Below are 21,643 nucleotides of genomic sequence, written 5' to 3'. Positions count from 1 at the left end.
TTTCTCTTCAACGCAACTGAAATAACACAGTTGACTGCAGGAGACCCTTTCGAGTTCACACCTATCACAGCCTCTGCATGAGTCACAAGAGTATTGCTAAGGAGCTATATCCTTGTAATTTTTTTAAACTACTTTTTTACTCCTTTCTTGCCAAAGAACTCTTATAAGAAGTACATTACTGCTGGTTCTGCTTTTTAAGCTAGGTATATACTTTGGGTTTTACCACATTCATTCATCCTTAATCTTGGTGGTATTGCTCACTGGTAAATTTTAACATTCTGGTTTTTAAAGTTACTTGTGAATAATGTTATTCTGAAATGAGGCAAATTAGTACTCAAAAGTGCAAACAATTGATGAGTGAAACAGTTTTTTTTCTAGAAGAGACAGACAAGTTATTGTTGAAAGCTAGTCATCTTACTGTGATAAGAGTATTTTGTAAAACTTGGAGTGGCATATTTAAAAAATGATTCTGCAAAACACAAATTCCCCTAAGGTATGCATGGTGTCAGCCTGAGAATTTTGAAAAATGTACAGGTAATTGTGATTTTTTAAAATTTTTTTTTTTAAGAGTATAATTTCCCAAGTTCTCAGAGGCACATTTTTTTTTTGCTTTTAGGTGTGTTTATATATTCTAAACATACATTCTGTGATCCCTCTTTTCTGAATACTTAATCAAATGCATTTATGCATATGATCAGTTGTTTAGTTGTTCAATTTTATTGCAGTCATCTCTGTTGTTCCCAGTTTTGTTTACATAGTTGCAGAACTAATAATATGTATTCATAAAATCAATTGCAACTGGATATATTTATTGGTAACATAATAAACTATATGCTGTAGGGAGGGGCTGTCTTTTGTTCCAAGGTATCATTTCAATGTATTGGATGCCACCGACAGGTTACAGTGCCATAGAACAACACCCTATAATTTCTAATTAAAATGCTTTAATATAATTTCTAATTAAATTGTTGCATCCCAGGGAGGTTAATACAAGCTCCATTGTACCTCAACGTGTATGTATATCTGCTGCATTCATGGTGTTTTTCATTAAATGGTTTGCAGTGTCAAAATTAAGACAGATCAAAGTGAGATTTTTTCCTTGCAAAATGTTCATGTGTATTCCAGCAGGTGGCTTTGTTGAGTCGGTAATGTTCTTCTGAAGTGTGAAATTGTTTTACATTAGAGTAGCAGGCTTTGTGACATTGTATGTCTTGCATTAGTTTAATGCTTATTAAATCTTTTTCTTTCAGTCTGATCTTGTGGATCAGAGTGTATTTAATTTTATCCCAGAGGGGGAACATTCAGAAATTTATAAAATATTGTCTTCTCATCTGCTGGAAAGTGATTCATTGACACCAGAATACTTAAAATGTAAGTAGTTATTGCGGGTTAACCCTGGTAGGCAACTAAGCACCACACAGCTGCTTGCTCACTCCCCTCAGTGGGATGGGGAAGAATCAGAAGGGTAAAAGTGAGAAAACTTGTGGGTTGAGATAAAGACGGTTTAATAGATAAAGCAAAACCGTGTGCACAAGCAAAGTGAAATAAGGAATTAATTTGCTATTTCCTATTGGCAGGCAGGTGTTTAGCCATTTAAAGGAAAGCAGGGCTTCATCATGTGTAATGGTTACTTGGGAAGACAAATGCCATAAGCACAAATGTCTCCCCCTTCCTCCTCCTTTCCCCAGCTTTTATTGCCCAGCACAATGTTGTATGGAATGGGATATGCCTTAGGTCAACTGTCCCAGCTGTGTCCCCTCCCAGCTTCTTGTGCACCACAAGCCTACTCACTGGTGGGGCAGCATGAGAAGCAGAAAAGGCTTTGCACTATGTAAGCATTGCTCACCAATAGCTAAAACATAGAATCATAGAATCATTTAGGTTGGACTGTGTTATCAATGCTGTTCCAAATCCAAAACACAGCACCATATGAGCTGCTATGAAGAAAATTTAAGTCTATCCCAGGTGAAACCAGTACAGTAGTTGTATTAAAAATAATCTGCTTTGCATCACATGTAATCAGTTCCTTTCTTCCAGTGTTATTTAAGCAGAAACATATGGGTGACCTCTGAAGAACAGAAGCACTTTTTTGTGTTCCCCCCCCGCCTGAAGAGTAAAATTTTCAGCGTTGCATTGCATTTCGCTCTATGACTTACCCACGTATTAGAAATGTTCATCTTGTTTATACAGCTTCCATTTAGACAGTTGTAGCAGTTGGCAAGAATAAAACCGTAGCAGCCTAATGGGTTTTGGAAGTGCATACTTTATTAAGTTTAGAGCAGCTGCTTCTTTAAAATAGCTCTAGTTTTCAGGGGTTTTCTATGTCATTAGCATTCAAGCCCTTCATGCATGAATTCTAAAGGAGTTGTTTTCTTTAGGTTAGTTAATATTGCGCTGGTTAAAAGCAGAGGCTGTAGCCATTTGCAATCACAACACTTACAGTATCTCAATAAGTATGCAGCTTAATTATTCCTGCTTTCCATTTCATGTTGCCTGTGCGCTTCATCAAGCATGTAGGCTATTAATTTGTTTATTCTTTTCTCAGCAAAGAATCAACTAGAATTCTGTTGCCATATGCTGCGAGGAACAATAGATCCAAAAGAGCAACCTACATACGAATATGTAAAGTTTATAGGAAATTTCAAGTGTTTGAATAACGGTAAGTAATTTCAGCGATATTAGAGTGGAATACTTAGGCAACTTCACAACTAAACAGGCTTGGGACCATTGTACAGCACTTGATGGTGGACTAAAATCTCTCTTTCAAAAGAAGAGCTTGAAGCAGAGTTATATTACTTCTATATTGTTTTAATGAAAAAGAATTAAAACTGCCTATCAGGTATTACAGCTCCGCGCGTTTGAATTCAAAATGTAAGTAATTCTGCTTAATGCTTTCAATTAAAGAAACTAGTATGTTGTAAAATATTTTTAAAAGAATCTAAGAGAAATTTAAGCAAACACTTTAAAATAAAGAGCCTGAATTTAGTTAAGCATAATCCATACTTTAGAAGGTGACTAAGTAACTTGAAGATCAGTGGTACTGAGTACCTGCAGTTCTCATTATGCGGTGAACTGGGAAGTAAAATGTTGGTTTCTCCGTCATTTCAATTCTGTGCTTTCACTGACAGGAGTTACCACTCAGATAAGTGGATCGGCCAGTACAGTTTTCTGCACTGAGTTCCCTCTCCCTTCCATTGAAGTTATTTTTATTAGTTATGTACTAATATTATTCCCCTGTACTACATCTCTAATCTGTTTGGCCAGCCTGTGCTGACTAATTACTTGAGAGGCATGTTTATTTGGTCAGCCAAATAAATGGGTTGTGCATTGTGGTCAGTAGTAGATCTTCATAAAGATCACCCCCCAAAATATTATCAAAAACATATTTTGTAAATAAACCTATGGGGTTTTGTGTGATAGCAGTATTTTTCTCACAAAATGGGGAGAGGTTGAGTCTTAGTGCCAAATGCAGGTATGTACTATTATAGGAAAGACAAGAAACAAGCCTGAAAAGGCCAAATATGGTGCCAGTCTTGGAAAGAGGAGGAGTTGGGAAACTGCAGACCGATTGGTTGCAATTCAATATTGAGAAATATTCCAGAACAAATAACTAAACTATATTTGAGCTTCAGGAAGCTAGCAGGGAATTGAATAGCAACCATTGTGGATTTTTCAGGTAGAAATAGCATCAAATCAATTCAGTTTCCTCTACCAAAGAGTAATACACTGTGTGGATAAGAGGACGAAGCGCAAATAAATGATGGACTTTATTAATATGCTTTTGACAGTTATCATGTTCTGTTCTCACAAACACGTAAGGCTAGCACATGTTAATTGAAATTGCTGGAGAGTAGCTGCAGAAACTAGTTGGAAAGGTTACTAATGTTCACCATCAAAATGAAGTTTTAATGGACTTCTGGATTTGATCAGTATTTTCATTAATGTTATCAATAATGGAACGTAGTTTGCAGTCATGAAATGATGCGAGAACACTAAAAACAAGATAAGAATTCAGCCCCTATTTTAGAAAATAAATTATTTTTGGGGAAAAAAGCATACAAATTGACTAAGAACAAAACAAATTATATTAACAGAGGAAAAGGTTACAGTCAGCTAGATAGTAGTCCTTTAGAAAAAGGAGTTACTGTGGAATGTAAACTGAACATGACCAAATCACCATGATCAATCACCAAATTGTGAAAATACAAAAGCCTTTCTAAAATATAGTCTAAGCCACATGAAATAATCCCATTGCAATTCTTAGCACCCATATGTCCTCATCCAGTTTTTGACACTATTTGTCTGGAGTAAGTAAAGCAGCTGGAGAGACTTCAGACTTGAGCAATGAAAGCAATCAGAAATTCAAAAATATAACTTACAAGGCAAGATAAACTCTGAAGATCAAAGGAGAAGGGATAAGATAAAGAGGAAGGAAATTACCCATTTTCTTTCTGATGGGAAGAGCAAGGAGCTGTAAGCTTAAATTGCATGAAGAAACTTCAGTAGAAGTTCTAATCTAGAGCTGAACTAAAACCAGTTAGGCTTGGAAGGGCCTGACAGCATTTTGGAGTCACCATCATTAGAGCTTAGTAAAGATAAACTAAATTGCTGTCTGCTGGAAATGAAAGATAAGGTTAATCTGTTTTGAGGTATAGTCCATCCTTTGCCCCCTTATGATTCCATCCATCTCTGTGATTCAGTAAGTGGAATTGGTTTGTTCTCAGCTCGGTGTCCTGATTCTTTCACATACATAATTGTTGTGCCTTTGATTGTTCTGTTACTCAGTGTGCCTTCAGCTTGTGTCGTTTGAATGTGATGGAAGCCTAGAAAAGAAATACTTACCTTAGAGTTCAAAAGAAAAAGTTAGCGAAACCTGATACAAAAGAGAAATTTTAAAGATTTTTTTGAAGAAGGTGTATTCCAGTCATTTTTAGTAGTTACCAAGAAGGATTAGAATTGTTATTAGTTTCTTAAAACTGCTTTGTTAAATAATATCATATTAAGTGTAATTTTAGTTCTTTGAGAAAGTTACTTCATGGTTGTGTTCCCATTACTACTGTACAACTACTATTCCTGTGCATAATGTGTATATAATATACGTAGCATTTTTGTAATACATGTTAAAGTATAAGCAAACCACATTAGATAAATATTGGGCCATTTGTCTTGTGCTTTTACTGCCATTTTTCTCCATGCTTATATTGTAATCTGTGTTGACCTCTTCTCCTCGATCTTCCCTCAGTTCCCAACTCAGCGCACAATGGGTTTGAAGGAACTATTCAGCGATCGCACCGGCCTTCATATGAAGACAAAGTTTGCTTTGTAGCCACAGTTAGATTAGCTACACCTCAGTTTATCAAGGTATGTACAAATGAAATCACTTTTGATCATTTTAAAATGTACTCTGAACAGGAAAACTTCAGAGAGAATGCACACAGCATTTCAAATATTATTAATGAAAACCGTAAGGAATTTTATTCTATGAAACTGAAAGTGTCTGTTTTTCTTACTTCACACACAAATAAATTAAATGTTATGCAGAGCATCAAATGAAGTTGTTACAGTGAATGCCACTTCTAAATAGTCATATGAAATAGTAATATGCAAGAAATTAATTTAGAAGAAGTCCACAGGAATATAATTGAGCAAGTTTAACTTAAACAAAATGAAAGATAACATCAAGATTCCACTTTCATTGGAGAAATTAATAGTTTTAGTTGAAACTTGGATGTGAATTTCATGTTGCTGATGGTTTTGCTGTAGTTTGATACAGAAGCAAATCTGGTGGGGCTTAATGAAAGCTAACATTACTTGTCAGTAACTGAGTGTTGGGTTTGCTGTAATAGAACTCTTGTTTTGTTTCAGTACTGTTACTCAGTAACTCGGTTGTTTAAAGAGAACATTTTGCTTAACTGCTAATGTACAATGAAGCTATCTTTCCAAGTTTAGAACTGGATGTGTATGAAGTTTGTGGTTTACCAAGTATAATCCTGTTCCTCACCAAAATCAGTCAAAATAAATACTCAGGATACAGTACAGGAAAGTCTGTGATTGTGATTCAGATTATATGTTTTATACAAATATATTAATCAAAGTACAGGATAGTCTACTAGCTAACATTTGTTCTTGCAATTCAGTTGTAAAGAAATGCCGTGAAACGTATACGGCACATGGTTAAGCTGCTGTCTGTCATGCAGAACTCTTTGAATATTTAAATATTCTGCCTGTAGGTTGAATGCACTGGTGTCTTAAGCTGAATATTGTTGGTGGTAGCCTCTGAGGACATGGTCTATATACTTGGCACTTTGAAAGTGTAGTAGGGAGCCTGTGGACAAATGGTATAAACTACTTCAGTTCTGTCAGGTTGAATAGGAATTGGATCTCTCCAGACTGCATGCCAGAGAGAGTTTGTTGATTATTTCTCCTGAAACATGGAAATCATTCATCTGACACTTTTCTTCCCATGCGGGTCTAAATAATGTTCTTGCTGTTATGCCGGTGGTTGGTAGAGATGTTAAATGTGTGATTTTTGCTTCATGAAATACTTGGGGAAAAAAGACCAACCCAGCAGGATTTGCAAATATTTTTGTCTTTTAAAGTCTGACAGGTTAGAATGTACTATAGTAAAACTTCTGTGTTTCCTACTTCTGGAACAAGACATTTGGAAGTTGAGGAACATCCATTTATGATCATTCAGGTCTCAGTCTCCTGAGGGCAAAAGCCTTACAGGTTATACTCTGGCCAAAGTTTCATTCCTCTACCTGAACTTGAGCCCCTAGTGCCTAAGTAAGCTTTCATGTTACAGAGGTTTTAACATCCTCTCAAGGGTTTTGACTAGTGCTGTTCGTCTGGGAGCTCTTCTTGTGAAGACTTTTAACCTGACGATACTTGTTTATATTCTTTTGATAACTTCTGTTGTTATTGAGTCTAGCAAATAAGTGTTATATCAGGAACTTTACCAGCCCAGTAACTTTACTAACAGATGTGTGATGCAGCCAGTAATAAGATGTATATTTTAGTACTGGATTGCCTTATTTAAGGTAGAACCTGCCTGCTCATCTGCCACTTTTTCTCTTTATTTCAGATGGTATATGGTTCTGGATTTTTTTTTTAACCTAGAATGTAATTTCTCAAGGATATACAGTGCTTTTGAAGAAAGCCATAGTATTTATGAGAATAAACTCTGAAAGTTCAAGGTTTTATTTTCTGTATATGACCCACCACTTTTGTAACAAAATATGCCACAAATTTTGCCCCCCAGTGAAGGATTTGGCTCTACGCATTCTTTAAAACATTTGTCTTGCATTTTGACTGGTAAATGATTGAATCCTATCAAGGTGACAAGATTAATCCACCCAAATGTATTCTACCAGAATACTTTTTGTTACAAATGAAAGTCCTTTCTTTTCTAGATGCCTTGTTGACAACTTCAACAAGATGCCTTGTTGAACAAGATAGCTTCTATCCAGGGGTATTTTACAGTGGAATATCTGCAAATATTAATATAAATGCATTGAGTAATCAGATACTAACCTGCTGTGAGCTCCTCTCTAACAATGATGTTTTTACTGTGATTTTACTGCCTGCACTTGAAGTTATTTTTACTTTTGTTTTGACTTGTGCCAAAATAATTACATTAAAAGAAACAACAAATCAAAAGCATAGCTCAGGGCTATACACTTGCTCTGTCATTTCTTTTATTTTGCTATGAGTGGTGCTTTATTAAATGCTGTAATCTTAGGAAATTAGATGAGCTTTGGGTTTTAGGGGTAGTTTTCAGTTTTGGAGGTTAAGTCTTGCTAACTGGAAGTCACACCAAGAGTCATAAATTTGTGCCCAGAGTGATTTTGTTGATTACCTCTGTCATACTTTCTAGTCACTGTCTTTAGATTTTACACTGATGCAGGTGAGGAAAGAACATTACCTAGATATGTTCACTTTTTTCTTTCATAGAAAGAAAACTTAGAAATATCTATCTAAAGAACTGCAAAATATCCACTTAAACTCTCTGTATTATAACCTGAAAGTATGAAAAGAAGGTGGTCCCTTTGTAGGAACAACAGTTAGTCTTCTACAGTATTTTTCCACAGGACTATTTTAGTTATAGATGTTTGCAGAGCAGCAGTGTGCTCATCTGTCCACGTGTGTCATGAATACAATGTCAGTGCAGCAGCGGCTTCCATATTGTAGTCTTTAGGAAAGTGTTGTGGTATCCAATCATCAATAGATTCTACTGTGTTCCTGGCAATGGGAATACTATTGCAAGCTCCTACAAGTGTGACAAATGTGCAGGTGTCCAGAAAAGAAAGATTTACTGATCTCTAATTTTATTGTCATTCTTGAGGGGTGTATTTGTATGTATGCATGTATTCCATCATCCATCTTCCTTCTTGTAAGGCAGTACTAGAGGAGTTTGCAAAAGAAACAACTGGCTTGGGGTACTTAGCTCCGTCACTGTCTCAGCATGAGGCACAGTACTTGGCAGGGCATCTTTACCTCTCTGGAAGGGGATAATAGAAATTGACTGACATGCACTGATTGCACATATGTCTGAGTGGAATACATTTAAAACGATGTACAGAATACCTTGAGGACTTGTTGTAATAGTGGAAAAAAAATCATTCTCTTACTTTTCATGAGTTCTAAACGTAAGAACTGTGTGTTATTTGTAGTACATGTTTGTGCCCTCAAGCCAAAGTGATTTAGAGTACTCTGTATTCACTAAAAGGAAGAATCCTGCTCCTAAACTCAAAATAATGTGACCATCTTGCTAATGTTGGTTTTTACCCATTATAAGCATATACTGTAATCAGAGTGTCTGGTGGGAGTGTTTCATCTCTTCTTTTGCTTGTTGCAAGTTAAAAGCGTAACTGCAGGAACTATTGATTTCTGCTTATACTACAGTGTTTGTAGATACTGAGCTTGAGTTTAATCTCATGCCAGGGTTGTTCCATTTAAATGAAGTGAGTGTCAGTCTGGCACAGCTGAGATTAGATTCTACCTCAGTACTATGCATCTAAACAAGCAAAAACAATGAAGCTGTCTAAAAATAACATTATAACTATTGTGAAGTTATCTACTAACTTTAGGTAAGTCTGAATTTCAGAAGAGCTTATGAATTAGAATAGAGCAGTTTTGAGAGAGATTTTTATTTTTTTACTTTTTAGGAAATGTGCACTGTTGAAGAACCCAATGAAGAGTTCACATCTAGACATAGCTTAGAATGGAAGTTCCTATTCTTGGATCACAGGTGCAATTCCTTCTATGTATAGCAGCAATAGTAGCTGAATCACAGTGGTGGCTATAATATTTAGAGTCCACCAATCAGCATTAACTACTCATAGCTTGTGTTGGGTTTAATTTTTAATTTTTTTCAGAGCACATACTGTAAACAAGAAAATGTATATAATGAAATAATTTTGTTTGGGATTTTTGTGTGAAAATAAAGTGACATTAATTTTTGTATTAATTAGGGCACCTCCGATAATAGGTTATCTTCCTTTTGAAGTTTTGGGAACATCAGGCTATGATTATTATCATGTGGATGATCTAGATAATCTGGCAAAATGTCACGAGCATTGTGAGTACAACTAAGTTGCTAAAATGAGCAAGTTTGCTTTATAGATATTCAGTTTAAAGTTCGTTAAAATGTACAATTGTTGTAGTGAAATTTTGTGCTATATTTGACTGAAGTGTCTTTGCTCCCATTCATTTGACATAATTGCACTGCTGATGTTAATCTTTTTTCTTTTGATACAGACCTACAAAACAGATTTAACTTTGTCTTATAATTTAAAGTTTTCATTGTGGTAAATTGGAGTGCACAGCACTATGACTAATACTTCTCTAGTTCTTCCAATAGCATTTAAAAGGCTCTGTGATGTTTAATAAATGCAAAAATTGTTTAAACATGTAATTGAATAAGCTTTCTGTTCAACTGTGGTTTTCTTTATAAAGCTGTATTTAAATTTTTTGCACATAAATTTTTCACAGTATGTAAAAAAAAAAACCACAAAAATGGAGTTTGAGTTCTGCAGTTCTCTGAAAAATGCGGTGTAAAATTTTTTTGGTAGAAAGCTACAGTTGTAAACCTGTTCTTAGTCATTGTCATAATACTGAATTTAGACATGATTTTGGGCCATATGAAGCTGGGAAATAATGTTTATTATGTAATTGTAATATTTACAGACTGGAAAGACAGTCAACTTTATTCTTCACTTTTATAGTAATGCAATATGGGAAAGGGAAGTCATGTTACTACAGATTCCTTACAAAGGGACAACAATGGATTTGGCTGCAAACACATTACTATATCACGTATCACCAGTGGAATTCCAGGCCAGAGTTTATTGTCTGTACGCACACTGTTGTAAGGTAAGTTATTTTTAAAAATCTATATTAGAGAAAATCTGTTGGCATGGGAGCCGTATTGCTGGTCTTTTTGAAGGTAGAGAAATCATAGCAGTTTAAAGAGTCATTGGAAAACTTTCTGAGATATTTGTAAGCAAGGTATCTCTGAGAAGTTTGGGTTTTGAGGTATGTTTTTAAATCATCCAAGAACATAGCAGTCACATTTGGTTTGTTCTTCTAGTTATGCAGAAGTTAGAGCAGAAAGACGACGAGAACTTGGTATTGAGGAGTCTCTTCCAGAGATAACAGCAGATAAAGTGAGTGTCTTCTATAATTTTATTTTACGTCTTCTTTCTTTCATACTAAAAATAATATGTAAGCAAATACACAGCAGCAAGAAGTGTTTTGTCCTGTTACAGATAAAGTAATTATTTTGATCTCTAAATAGTATGACTGTTTAAAATGATAAAGTAGTCTAGGAAGGGTGTTTAACTGTATTCTGCCGTGAACACTTACCCTCCTCTTTTCAGAAGTTCATGTGCATGTAGTTATAACATGGCAATGTCCATAAGTCCTTATTAAGATCTGATTCCTGCAGAGTTTGATTCATAAATAAATTTTCTTCCTTACTGGAAGCACCCATAATCTGAAAAACCAAGGTCAACACACTAAGATGGCTTCAAGGAATTCACAAGAGGAAAGCAGGAGCTATTTCATTGTATGACTCTGTCCCACTTCTTAGAAGTATACAAAATTCATTTTGAATTAATGTTCTTGGAAGCTCAGTGAGTTTTAGATAAGCCAGTTTGTGCAGATGCTCTGTTGTGTTTTGCCTTGGCAGTTCAGTAAGTTTCATCTGACAGTGCTCCTTCTAGTGGAATTAACTCACCTTTCTCAAAAGAATAAGCAGTTCACTTATTGCACTGGTGTTCAGAGTGAATTGAGTAGCTAGAGAAGGAGGTCAGCTCAGCAGTCGGTTTGTGGCCTATGTCTCCATGCATTTTGGTTTCTAGGCGTATATGGCTCTGGTTTGGTTTCTTTTCCAAGGATAAAAGCCACAAGTGGAAACTGAGCTTACAGATACAAAACAGGCCACTACTTCTGCAGTCACCTGTGTAAGGGGGTTAATTAGACACAGCATGGTCTTAGATATTTGCTAACAGAAATGTACATTGTGTGCTGAATCAGATAAAATAATTGTTGTTTGTGTATGTCCCTTCAGAGTCAGGACTCTGGGTCTGACAATCACATAAACACAGTGAGTCTCAAAGAAGCATTGGAAAGGTTTGATACCAGCCCCACACCTTCTGCTTCCTCCAGGAGTTCACGAAAATCTTCACATACTGCAGTATCAGATCATTCATGTAAGCACCAACTGTTGAAAATATAATTGCCTTCCTAGTGAAGGCTTTCTCTTCTTTCCTTACTTGAACTAAATGCATAACTAGCCGTTAATCACCATTTTATGAAAGGTGTGCAAATGAAAATGTCCTTTTTGATGGTTCAGAGATCTGCTGACCACTCAAATTTTCAGAGGTTGTATAGTGATGTTAAACCATGACAAGTGACTTCTTCTAAAAGTACAATAGCAGACCCTAGAACACTCTATTTCAGTCCATCAGATTGCATTAGTGTTGGATAGTCAGGGTAAAAAAAAGAGTCCAAGCCTTAAGCTTTCTTTTTATTCATGAAAAGCTTCCTGTGATTTGATTATTGCATTGCAGAACTGAGATAACTATTAACATGTCTCTTTCTGTTTTAACTCTGAACATTGTCAGCAACACCGACTAAAATGACACTGGACACTAGCACTCCTCCAAGGCAAAGCTTATCTGGTCATGAAAAGACTACACAAAGAAGATCATCTCTGAGTAGTCAGGTAACTCTTCAGAGAAAAATTCTGTACTTAATCAGTGTAATTCACCTTTAAAGTGTATTATTAAATCCATATAACCTTTGCTTTATTTCTTCTGAAAACACATAATTTAAACTGTAACAGTTTCACTTGGAATACGTGACTATCAGAATTGTTATCATCAATATGCAACTTCGGTATACTATGTTTTAAGGGAATAGAATATTTAAGCATATAAGTATTTTTTGGCATTAGGGTTTGCAAGCTTGAGTATGAATCTCTGCTTTCACTCACACATAACTTTCTATGATTCTGCATTTTTAGTGTAGATATGTATATAAGCAGTTATATACATATATATATAAAAAATTGCCAACATAATGCTATGTGTGTCCCTATAGAGAAATCATATAAATTTACAACTTTTAAGAATATTAGTGAATACTTTCATATAGTTTCTGAAATCTTGGTAACGTGAGAAAATGTCATGCTTTGTGTACTTTGTGCTCATGTTCCAGTTGAACTAATACATTCACTTCAAAAATAGAATGCTTATTAAAATATCTATTTTTAAAAATTATTAGTGTAATAATAAATCAAAGGTGTCAACTTCCAAAGTTGTTGAAAAAGTTTTTCCCTTACTACAAATAAGACTTTTAAAACAGTTGTCATTGTAATTTCCTGTTTTTCCTGGTTTATACCTACTGCTTTTATATATTTTTAGCAGTGGAAAAACGATATATATGTTATGTATATAATCAATTGCTCTCATGTTCTTAATTCTCTAATATTTAAGGTTAGATATTTCAGGAAACATTTACTTTTTTTTTTTTATGTGATGCTATTTTGGAATTGACACTTTATGTAAAGAAATATTTCATGTCAAGTACGAATTTCATTCTTTTCCACTTATGGAATGATTTTTTAAATCCTAGTCTTTAAGCTCCCAGTCTCTGGGACAACCAGTAGCACAGCCAACGATGTCTCAGCCTGCAACTTTACAGCTCCAGTCTGGCATGTCGCAGGTATGGATTAAGTTGATTTATTGTTTATTATTTTTAAACAGTCTTGTTCTGAATATAAGGTTAATTTCTCTTTCAGAAGTTGAGTTCTTTGGTGCCAAAGTCACCTTTAGCATTATTCTCTTGAAAAGAGCAAATTTCCCAATTTGACAGTTTTCCTTTATTTTTTTTCTTCCTGTTATTTGTGTGGGTATAGTTTTCAGCCTTGGCCATTAGAAACATAGATACAAACACAATTTAAGATAAAATATTGTAGGACATGAATTTGAAAATCCATCAGTTATGCTGGTAACTTTCTACACATATGCTTGTAACACAAGGCAACTTAGTCTATGAAACACTTTCATGAAATAAGGATAGTGGTATCAGGTCCAACCAAAGATCTATGTCCTGTAGATAGGACATAAGTATCAAAAGGTTATATTGACTTGTGGCCCATAGCAGATGTCTAGGAAAGAATAGAAATGCTCAGCCTTCAACAGTTTGTGACTGAGGGTATTCCCAAGTTACTTGCATATGTTTTAGCTCTGGGTGAATTTTTTTGGTAAAGTGGTACAATTCTAATTTTTAACCTGGGAGAGCTTTAACATCCGCAGTACCATGTAAATTACTAGGGCTTTTTATAGAGTCTTGGTGATTTGGACACCAGTCAATTTCTTCTGCTATGGATTTTTTTTTTTTTTTAGTTCACCAAATCTAATGCATCAATTAAATGTGAGTTCTGTGACATTTTCATACTAATGAATTTGTCCGTAGATTATGGCTATTAGCAGTTTAAAAAGCAGTGCTTTGCTACTGTGGAGGAATGTATTTACTGCTCATAAATTACATGTCATTAATTTTGCTCAGCTTTTAATTTATTCATTGCACTACAGCCTGTGTTTCAGTTTTCAGCTCAATTAGGAGCTATGCAGCATCTAAAGGACCAGCTAGAGCAAAGAACACGCATGATAGAGGCAAATATTCATCGGCAGCAGGAAGAGTTGCGTAAGATTCAAGAGCAGCTTCAAATTGTCCATGGTCAAGGACTCCAGGTGAGTTAGTGTAACTGTTACAGGTTTGATCTGTAGAGAATTTAGGCATCTAAAATGAGACTTGGGTACTTAATTCCACAAGGTGATCCTCCCTACCCCCTGTCAGCTGCCATCTGGACCTAATGTGCCTAAAATCCATAGCATCTGAAGCTACTGTTCCTGAGGTACCTGCCATTTTGCTTCTGAATGTATCTGGAAGTGCCCCAGTGTGTTTTCAGTGTTGAGTAGCTCAAGCCTAGCTTATGCCTAAACCTAAATGTAAAAGGATGCAGTGGTTGTTACTTCTTGCAAAGTTTTGTAGCCATTAGAATATTAATCCAAAATGTGCAAGATAAGCATTTATTTCCTCTTTTAGCTCGAGGGTGTCAGATTGATACCTTTTGTTTCTTAAACTGTCCTAACTTATCAGGCTGTGGTCCTGCTATGCACCCTCCTAGTGAAGTGGTTCTACTTTGCATGGTATACTGAAGTAGTTACTGAGCCAGAAAGACAAGAAGTCGAAAGGATGTATTACTCAGTCTAGCAGCTGACTACCTGATTTCTGTATTTCAACTGGTATATTTTTTTTCTAATTTTGTCATTCTCTTTTCAGCAGCCATCTTTGGAAGAAAAGAATGACCCTGTTGGGTTTTTCTAGTTAAAAAAACCCAACCCAAACCAACCAAACAAAAACCCACCCAAAACTAAAATATACCTTAAGGAAATAATCTAAATATTTTCAGTGTGGATTGTGAATAAAGAGTAGAAAAAAATACTTCCTGGAAGTACTGAGTATGTTGCATAAATTCTGTTGCAGAGTAGGAGCTTCTGGCATGTAGCATTTTCAGTGTTTTATCCTGTCTAGCATAAGCCTGCCAGCAGTAGACTGTCTTATAGATGCCTCAAAAGGAGAGATTCACAGCTCTCTTCACATGCACTGTGGAGGGACCTTATTCAGGACTGTGGAAGCTACGGAAAATAGATCTAAGTGCTGCACATTCTACCTTATTACCCTGTCTTCTTGTAGTCTTGGGCCTAACTTTTTGTAAAGACTCAAATATTTTTGTGCTGAATTCAGTTTATTACAACAATGTTGGAAAGTTCAGTATAATCATGATTTCTTGATTGCCAAGGAAGATTACATTCTTGGTGCTATGCCTGGATTCTAAGATTTTCTTCATTTGAATTAGTTTCACTGCTGGAGATGCTACAAATAGAAATGTGATCTCAAATATGTTTTTATCTTTAGACAGTTGTAGACTACATTACCAGTTAGTGTCTAAATAGTACTTTTTCTTTAAGAACAAATAGTAAACCTTAATGTTTAGAGCTCTAGGAATCAGGATTCTGATTCTTGTCTTACCAGTTACAGTACAGTCTCTGAATACTGACTGTATATGGGAGTTGGGCCTTTTGCTCTAGGTGGTTGCAATGCAGTTTCAACACTTCTAATAACTAAGATGAAACTTTATCTTATATTGATATAAAATAATTAAGTTTAGATTCTCTAAAACATCTTGAACAATTAACAGATTTTTCTTAAAAGCTAACTTGGGGATTTTTTTTTAAGATGTTCTTGCAGCAGTCAACTTCTGGACTCAACTTTGGTTCTGTGCAGCTTGCTTCTGGAAATTCTTCAAATGTTCAGCAGCTTACGCCAATAAACATGCAAGGTCAAGTTGTTCAGACTAATCAGACTCAAAGTGGGATGAACACAGGCCATATAAGTACCCCACACATGATACAGCAACAGCCTTTGCAGAGTACTGCAACACAGGTAAAATTCTCATTATTGATTTTGCTGGATAGAATATGTGCTCAAAACCATAGCTGAAACACAACAATTTTTTTTTAAATGTCTTTTGAGTCATATTAATTTCTTTATGTTCCAAGTTTTACAATTGAAATGCATTTATGTTCTTGGTAATGCAATTTCAGATCTTGTTTTTATGTTAAGACTTAGGCATGTAAATAATTAATAACAAGTAGCTTTCTTGAAAGACCAGTATCACAAAAACTTTTAGCATGCCTTTTTTTGAGTGTCTATGATTTTTCTGTTGACAGAACATATAACTTGAGGTTTGTACTAGGTGAGCTTGAAACCTGGTGTCCAGACAGCAAAGAACCAGAAAAAGCATAGGAACAGGACAAGAATATATTGGTGGTTCTGCAGTTGACTTCTCTACTCTTCAGCAATTTGTCAGATGCCATAGGTGTATGACATCTGTAATGTAATAGCCTTTTTATTCTATGAGTTTATTCAGTTTCTTTCAATTCCATGTAAACTTTTGAAATTCACAGTATCTTGTAGTGAGTTCTACAGCTTTACTCTCTGTAAAATATGATTATGTTTGTTTTTTAAACTTGCTACCCAGCTTATATATATACTGGGAAACACATTGAGCAGCTATTCGCTTTTCACCTTCTCAGTCATATGTGATTTCAAAGTCCTCTGACACATGTATGTCCATAGAAGCCTGTCCTTCAAGCTGAACACTTTTAATGGGTTTGACCATTTTGCGTATGGAGGGTCCTTATACCTTCAGTCTCTGTGGTCACCCTCCTCTGTACCTTTATCCAAATTCCATACTTTCTTTTTGAGATTTGTGAAGAGGCAGACTAGTGGTGGACAGTGTTACCATCTCAGCAGTAAGCTAGTTCCAAACTTTCAAATAAGAAATCGATTGATGTGATGTGCACATTTTAGTCTAAATCTGGCACAGAGATGCTAAAGGAGTGGAAAATAGGATTTTCAACAAACAGTATGCAAGTAGCTGAAAAATTCAGGAAAAAAAATAACCTGAACAGGAGAAGAGGGTAATCTAAGAGATTTTCAGATGTCTGAGGGCCAGTCCCACCTCCAAAACCTCAGTCAGTAGAAATACCTGGGTACTTTAAATTAAGAATTCATTTGTAATAGAAAAACATTGGCAGCTGTGAAGTATGGGAAATGACAATGAGGAGAACAGCTGTAGTACCTGGCTATTTTCAATTTACTATCTCATAAAATATTTTTTCTTTTCAGCATAATCAACAAAATGTGCTTAGTGGACACAATCAACAGTCTTCTCTTGCCAGTCAGTCTGCCAGTCAGTCACAGAACACAGTCTCAGCACCTTTGTATAACACTATGGTGATTTCTCAGCCAACAACAGGAAATGTGGTCCAGGTTCCTTCTAGCTTACCACAGAACAATAACCAGAATGCTGCTGCAGTAACCACTTTTACACAGGATAGACAAATCAGGTAAATCTTCAATATTCAGATGACTTGCTATAATGATATGCTTACATAGTTCCATCATATACAAAAGGAACTAAAGTAGCATTAAAAAATCACATGATTTATTTTTTTAACTATATATGAATACAATTGTTAAACTAAACTTTGCCCAAAATAACATGTTCACAGGCTTATCGAGACCCATGTTGTTTATAGCAAAGTATGAACCTGACAAATCGCAAGTGCACGTGATGCTTGATTTATTTTTCCTAAAGAGACTCCAAATGTCTTTTTCTATTAACAGATTTTCTCAAGGTCAGCAACTTGTAACAAAACTTGTCACGGCCCCAGTAGCATGTGGAGCAGTAATGGTACCAAGTACTATGTTTATGGGACAGGTGGTGACAGCTTATCCCACTTTTGCTGCCCAACAGCAGCAGCCACAGACTTTGTCAATAACGCAACAACAGCAGCAGCAGCAGCAAAGTCAGCAAGACCATCAGCAGCAGCTCACCACAGTTCAGCAACCAGCTCAGCCACAGCTGACCCAGCACCCCCAACAGTTCCTACAGGTAATGCAGCATTCTCTACAAATTTTTCAAAGTCCTGACACTTTCAGCATTGCTAGCTTATCCTAGGGGTGCTTTATCTGAAAACAGAGCGCTTAAAATAGCAACCTATGAACAAGCCTGATGCATGAAATAAGTTTATTCTGTAGCCATTCTCTAAAATCTTACTACTTAAAGTAGAGGTAGACTTTCCTGTAATTTGACTCTATGCTTTGTCCTATTTTATGTCTTCTTCCCTTTGAATTGCTGCTCTTGCTTGAGCATGGGAGGAAAAAAACAGATGTTTCCCTTTAAAACAGTTTGCATTTTCTTTGCATTCACATATTAATGCAAGAAGGTTTGAGAGATGATCTCAAACAGAATTGCTTGGTCTGGAAAGCAGCATGCAACCCAAAGCAAGACATGACCCCTTAACATGAGGCATGAACATCTGTCTAGGCTAGAGGGGAGGCTGAGCAGCAAGTAACCTTGTAAGCAGAGAGTAGAGAAGAACCTTGTTTTAGTGGAGAAAGAAAAGACATTGGATCAAAAGAGAAGGAGGCAAAACCCAAGGAGTTTAGAGACAGGAAATCTCAAAAAGAAGAGAAAAGAACCAGAAGGTAGAAAAAATTGATGGGGAAATCTGTTGCTGTTTGTTGATTCCAATTAATTGCTGGCACATAGCTCACCCAGCAGGTGATGCTGGTGAGGGAGATGTAGTTGTAGCTGGAACACAGAGAGGAAGTGCCTCCAAGAAGGCGTGCATTAAAAAAATCTTAATTTGGCCTCTGATGTTGCCTTCTCCAAAGAAGGATAAAATCTATGTAACTATCACGATGTAGTTTGTGCATATTCTTAACATTCGTTAACTACTCTGGGAATGTCAATTTTCCTTTTTTAATCTTTAAGAGTATACATAATTAAAAAATCCTTATTTTAAAAATATTTACTATATGTGGTCTCCCATTTGCACTAAATTTGGGATCCTGTGCGCAGGTGGAATATACACAAATGCAGTAAGTAATTGGAGGCTTAACCTACATTTATATGCACAAGGAATGGTTACAGTTCTGTTTAGGGCTGAGTAAAATTTTCTTTCACTAGGTCATTGACAGAAAATATTGACTTGTTGAAAAAATCTTTCACGGGAACATACCAATTTCAGTCATGCATCAGGCAAAGGCTTTTCAGCTGCAAGTTGACTTTCAAAAAGAAAGCTGAAGAATACCTAGTGATTTGAATTTCAGCACTCATTTATGTAGTGGGAGACTCTTGAACTGAATCAAACCAGAGCGCAGATTTGTGTTGTCTGACAAGTCAGATAAATACTGTAACAACAATGCTGTTTAGCAGGTTGGTAGCATCTGTACCTCTGTTTCCAAATTTAAAAGTTGGTACAAATTTGACTTAATTCTGGTGAAACAGAAGATTTGTGAAAGATTAAGATCTCCAAAGGTCTGTTCCTGTCCTAGAATTTCTTTCTAGGCAATAGTTTAGTATTTTTAATACAAACTATTAAAGTGCTAGACTTTGAAATGAAGCAAATGCTCTTTAAAAAGGGAGAAAAGTGTTTTTCCTGCCTCTGCTCACTGGGGCAGTCTGATTCTGTAGGTGCAGCAGTCAATGTAGTTTACTTTCTGCTGCAAGAACGTGTTTCAGGACCGAGACATCCAAGTGCATTTGTACCCATCCTTCATTGCTTTTCTTCAGTAACCATCATCTTTTGGTTCTAAGAAGATTAATATTAAAACTAAGTACTATTTCCAATAGTAATAAATCTCCTTCAAAGGGGATGTTTGGGTCTGCAAATGTGGCAGTTTCTTTGTTCATTTTGGCTGGGGGGGGATGAATGTGATCTATGCCAAGTCATGTACTGTTTTTTCATTTGACTGCAATGACAGCCACCTGCACTTGTTAAAATAGATTCCTTAAGCCCTGTTATGCTCTTGTGGCTTGAAATGGAGACAAATTGCCATGTGTTCCTACTTATTGTCACGAGACATTACAAAGACCAGTTACAGCTGCTTCATTAATTGGTCAGATGCGCTAATTAACTTTATTAGTATGAACTAACCTTTGCAATGTTTGCTAGTATGAATTAATCTTTGCATTGTTTGCGTAGCTTAAATGACCAAATCAGAAGTTTATTTTGATTCAACCCTTATGACAAGTTAAAAAGCAGCTAGGCCTGTGTTTCTCAGTGCAGCAGGAAAAATAATCTTTTTCTGTTTCCATGTTTTAGACATCCAGGTTACTTCATGGAAATCAGTCAGCTCAGCTTATCCTCTCTGCTGCTTTCCCACTACAACAAAGCACTTTTACTCAGTCCCACCACCAGCAGCATCAGTCCCAGCAGCAGCAGCAACTTTCGCGACACAGAACTGACAAGATGACTGATCCTTCCAAAGTTCAGCCACAATAGTGTGGGGCTCTGCCTCTTCTTGAAGCAAACTACCAGGAGGGGGCTGCTCCACAAACAGTTGCACTGAGGCTACAGAGGTAGCAGTACGAAGGCTTTCTAACACCACAGTGTTGAGATCTACTTCTAACTTCTGGAATCTGTTAAGAAAAGCCACAAGATGATGATGGGGACATGGCCAACTTTGATAGTTGCCCCAGTTTCTGTGTTCTGAAGGATTTGCTGCCATGTGTTAATTTGTCCAGGTGAGATATCAAAATGTGACTGAAATGAGAGGGATGCTGAAAATATTGGTATTTTTATCAATCCTGTACATTTTTAAAGTATTGAAATGGACATGGAGCAATTGTTTGAATTGGCAGAAAAAAATGCCAGGAATATAGTCCAAAAACCATCTAATTTTTTTCAGATGATTACGGGACAGTAAATATTTTGAAAATGTTGTGTGAAATCCAGTTCTCTGTTGTACAGATGCTGTAAAATATTGTGTATATGTCTGCATAAAAGGAGAAAGAGCAAAATATTTTATATGATGCATGAAAATGTAATCTGTTATTTGTAGGTTTGAATATGTTTCCCTAAATTCTCACGCCATACTCAGACTAATGTTTTCCTCTGTTCTACCCTTTTGTTTACAACATGATGCATCATTATTTTCACCCTTAATGTGGGCACAAGTCTCTTGTTTGTGCTTTGTCTGTGATGTCAGGGTTTGTTTGGTGAGGTATAGTGTGTTGGTTAGTTGACTTCTTGAGGTTAAATTATTGATGAAGCTGTTTGAACTGGTGATCATGCATCAGGGTTCAGGACATTCAGATTCATGAATATCATCCATCATTTCATATATAATTCATAGTTTTATTTGAAAAATAGGAATTTGCACTGCTTTCTTGCGGATGGTTTGGAATTTTATTCCCCAAAGCTATCTTTTGATATAGTTCATAGTTGGAAATATTTATGTAAAAGGTTTAACAAAAAATGACAGTAATTTTCAAGAATGTTTCAGTTATAGGAGTAATTTGCACAAAAATATATTTACATTTAATAACCTTTTGGGCACTTTTTAACCACTTTCTCTGTGGTGAGAATTGTAACTTGTTAAAATATGTTGGAATCTTTTTATTCTCCTTCAAAAATTAGTCAGAACTAATTCAGGGTCATTTTAACAACAACAACAAAACCCATAGTGCCTTGATTTTAATTCAGGTGATAAT

At 35.9% G+C, this 21,643-nt stretch overlaps 1 protein-coding gene across 1 annotated transcript in view; it reads left to right on the top strand.

The window, feature by feature from the left end:
- Nucleotides 1–21,401, top strand: part of CLOCK (clock circadian regulator) — a 61,521-nt gene extending 40,120 nt beyond the window's left edge. Inside the window, 17 exon segments of the mRNA XM_010574517.1 lie at nucleotides 1,251–1,371; nucleotides 2,546–2,659; nucleotides 5,243–5,361; nucleotides 9,168–9,250; nucleotides 9,474–9,580; nucleotides 10,227–10,374; nucleotides 10,592–10,667; nucleotides 11,573–11,714; nucleotides 12,129–12,229; nucleotides 13,141–13,230; nucleotides 14,103–14,261; nucleotides 14,368–14,400; nucleotides 14,402–14,425; nucleotides 15,811–16,017; nucleotides 17,266–17,486; nucleotides 17,767–18,034; nucleotides 20,253–21,401. Coding sequence (XP_010572819.1) covers nucleotides 1,251–1,371; nucleotides 2,546–2,659; nucleotides 5,243–5,361; nucleotides 9,168–9,250; nucleotides 9,474–9,580; nucleotides 10,227–10,374; nucleotides 10,592–10,667; nucleotides 11,573–11,714; nucleotides 12,129–12,229; nucleotides 13,141–13,230; nucleotides 14,103–14,261; nucleotides 14,368–14,400; nucleotides 14,402–14,425; nucleotides 15,811–16,017; nucleotides 17,266–17,486; nucleotides 17,767–18,034; nucleotides 20,253–20,432 — 2,193 coding nt within the window. The 3' untranslated portion in view covers nucleotides 20,433–21,401.
- Nucleotides 21,402–21,643: the final 242 nt, after the last annotated feature.

The sequence above is a fragment of the Haliaeetus leucocephalus genome, unplaced genomic scaffold (genome assembly GCF_000737465.1).
Source record: "Haliaeetus leucocephalus isolate CR32 unplaced genomic scaffold, Haliaeetus_leucocephalus-4.0 Scaffold439, whole genome shotgun sequence".
NCBI lineage: Eukaryota > Metazoa > Chordata > Aves > Accipitriformes > Accipitridae > Haliaeetus > Haliaeetus leucocephalus.
This window is presented reverse-complemented; position numbering and strand designations above follow the sequence as displayed.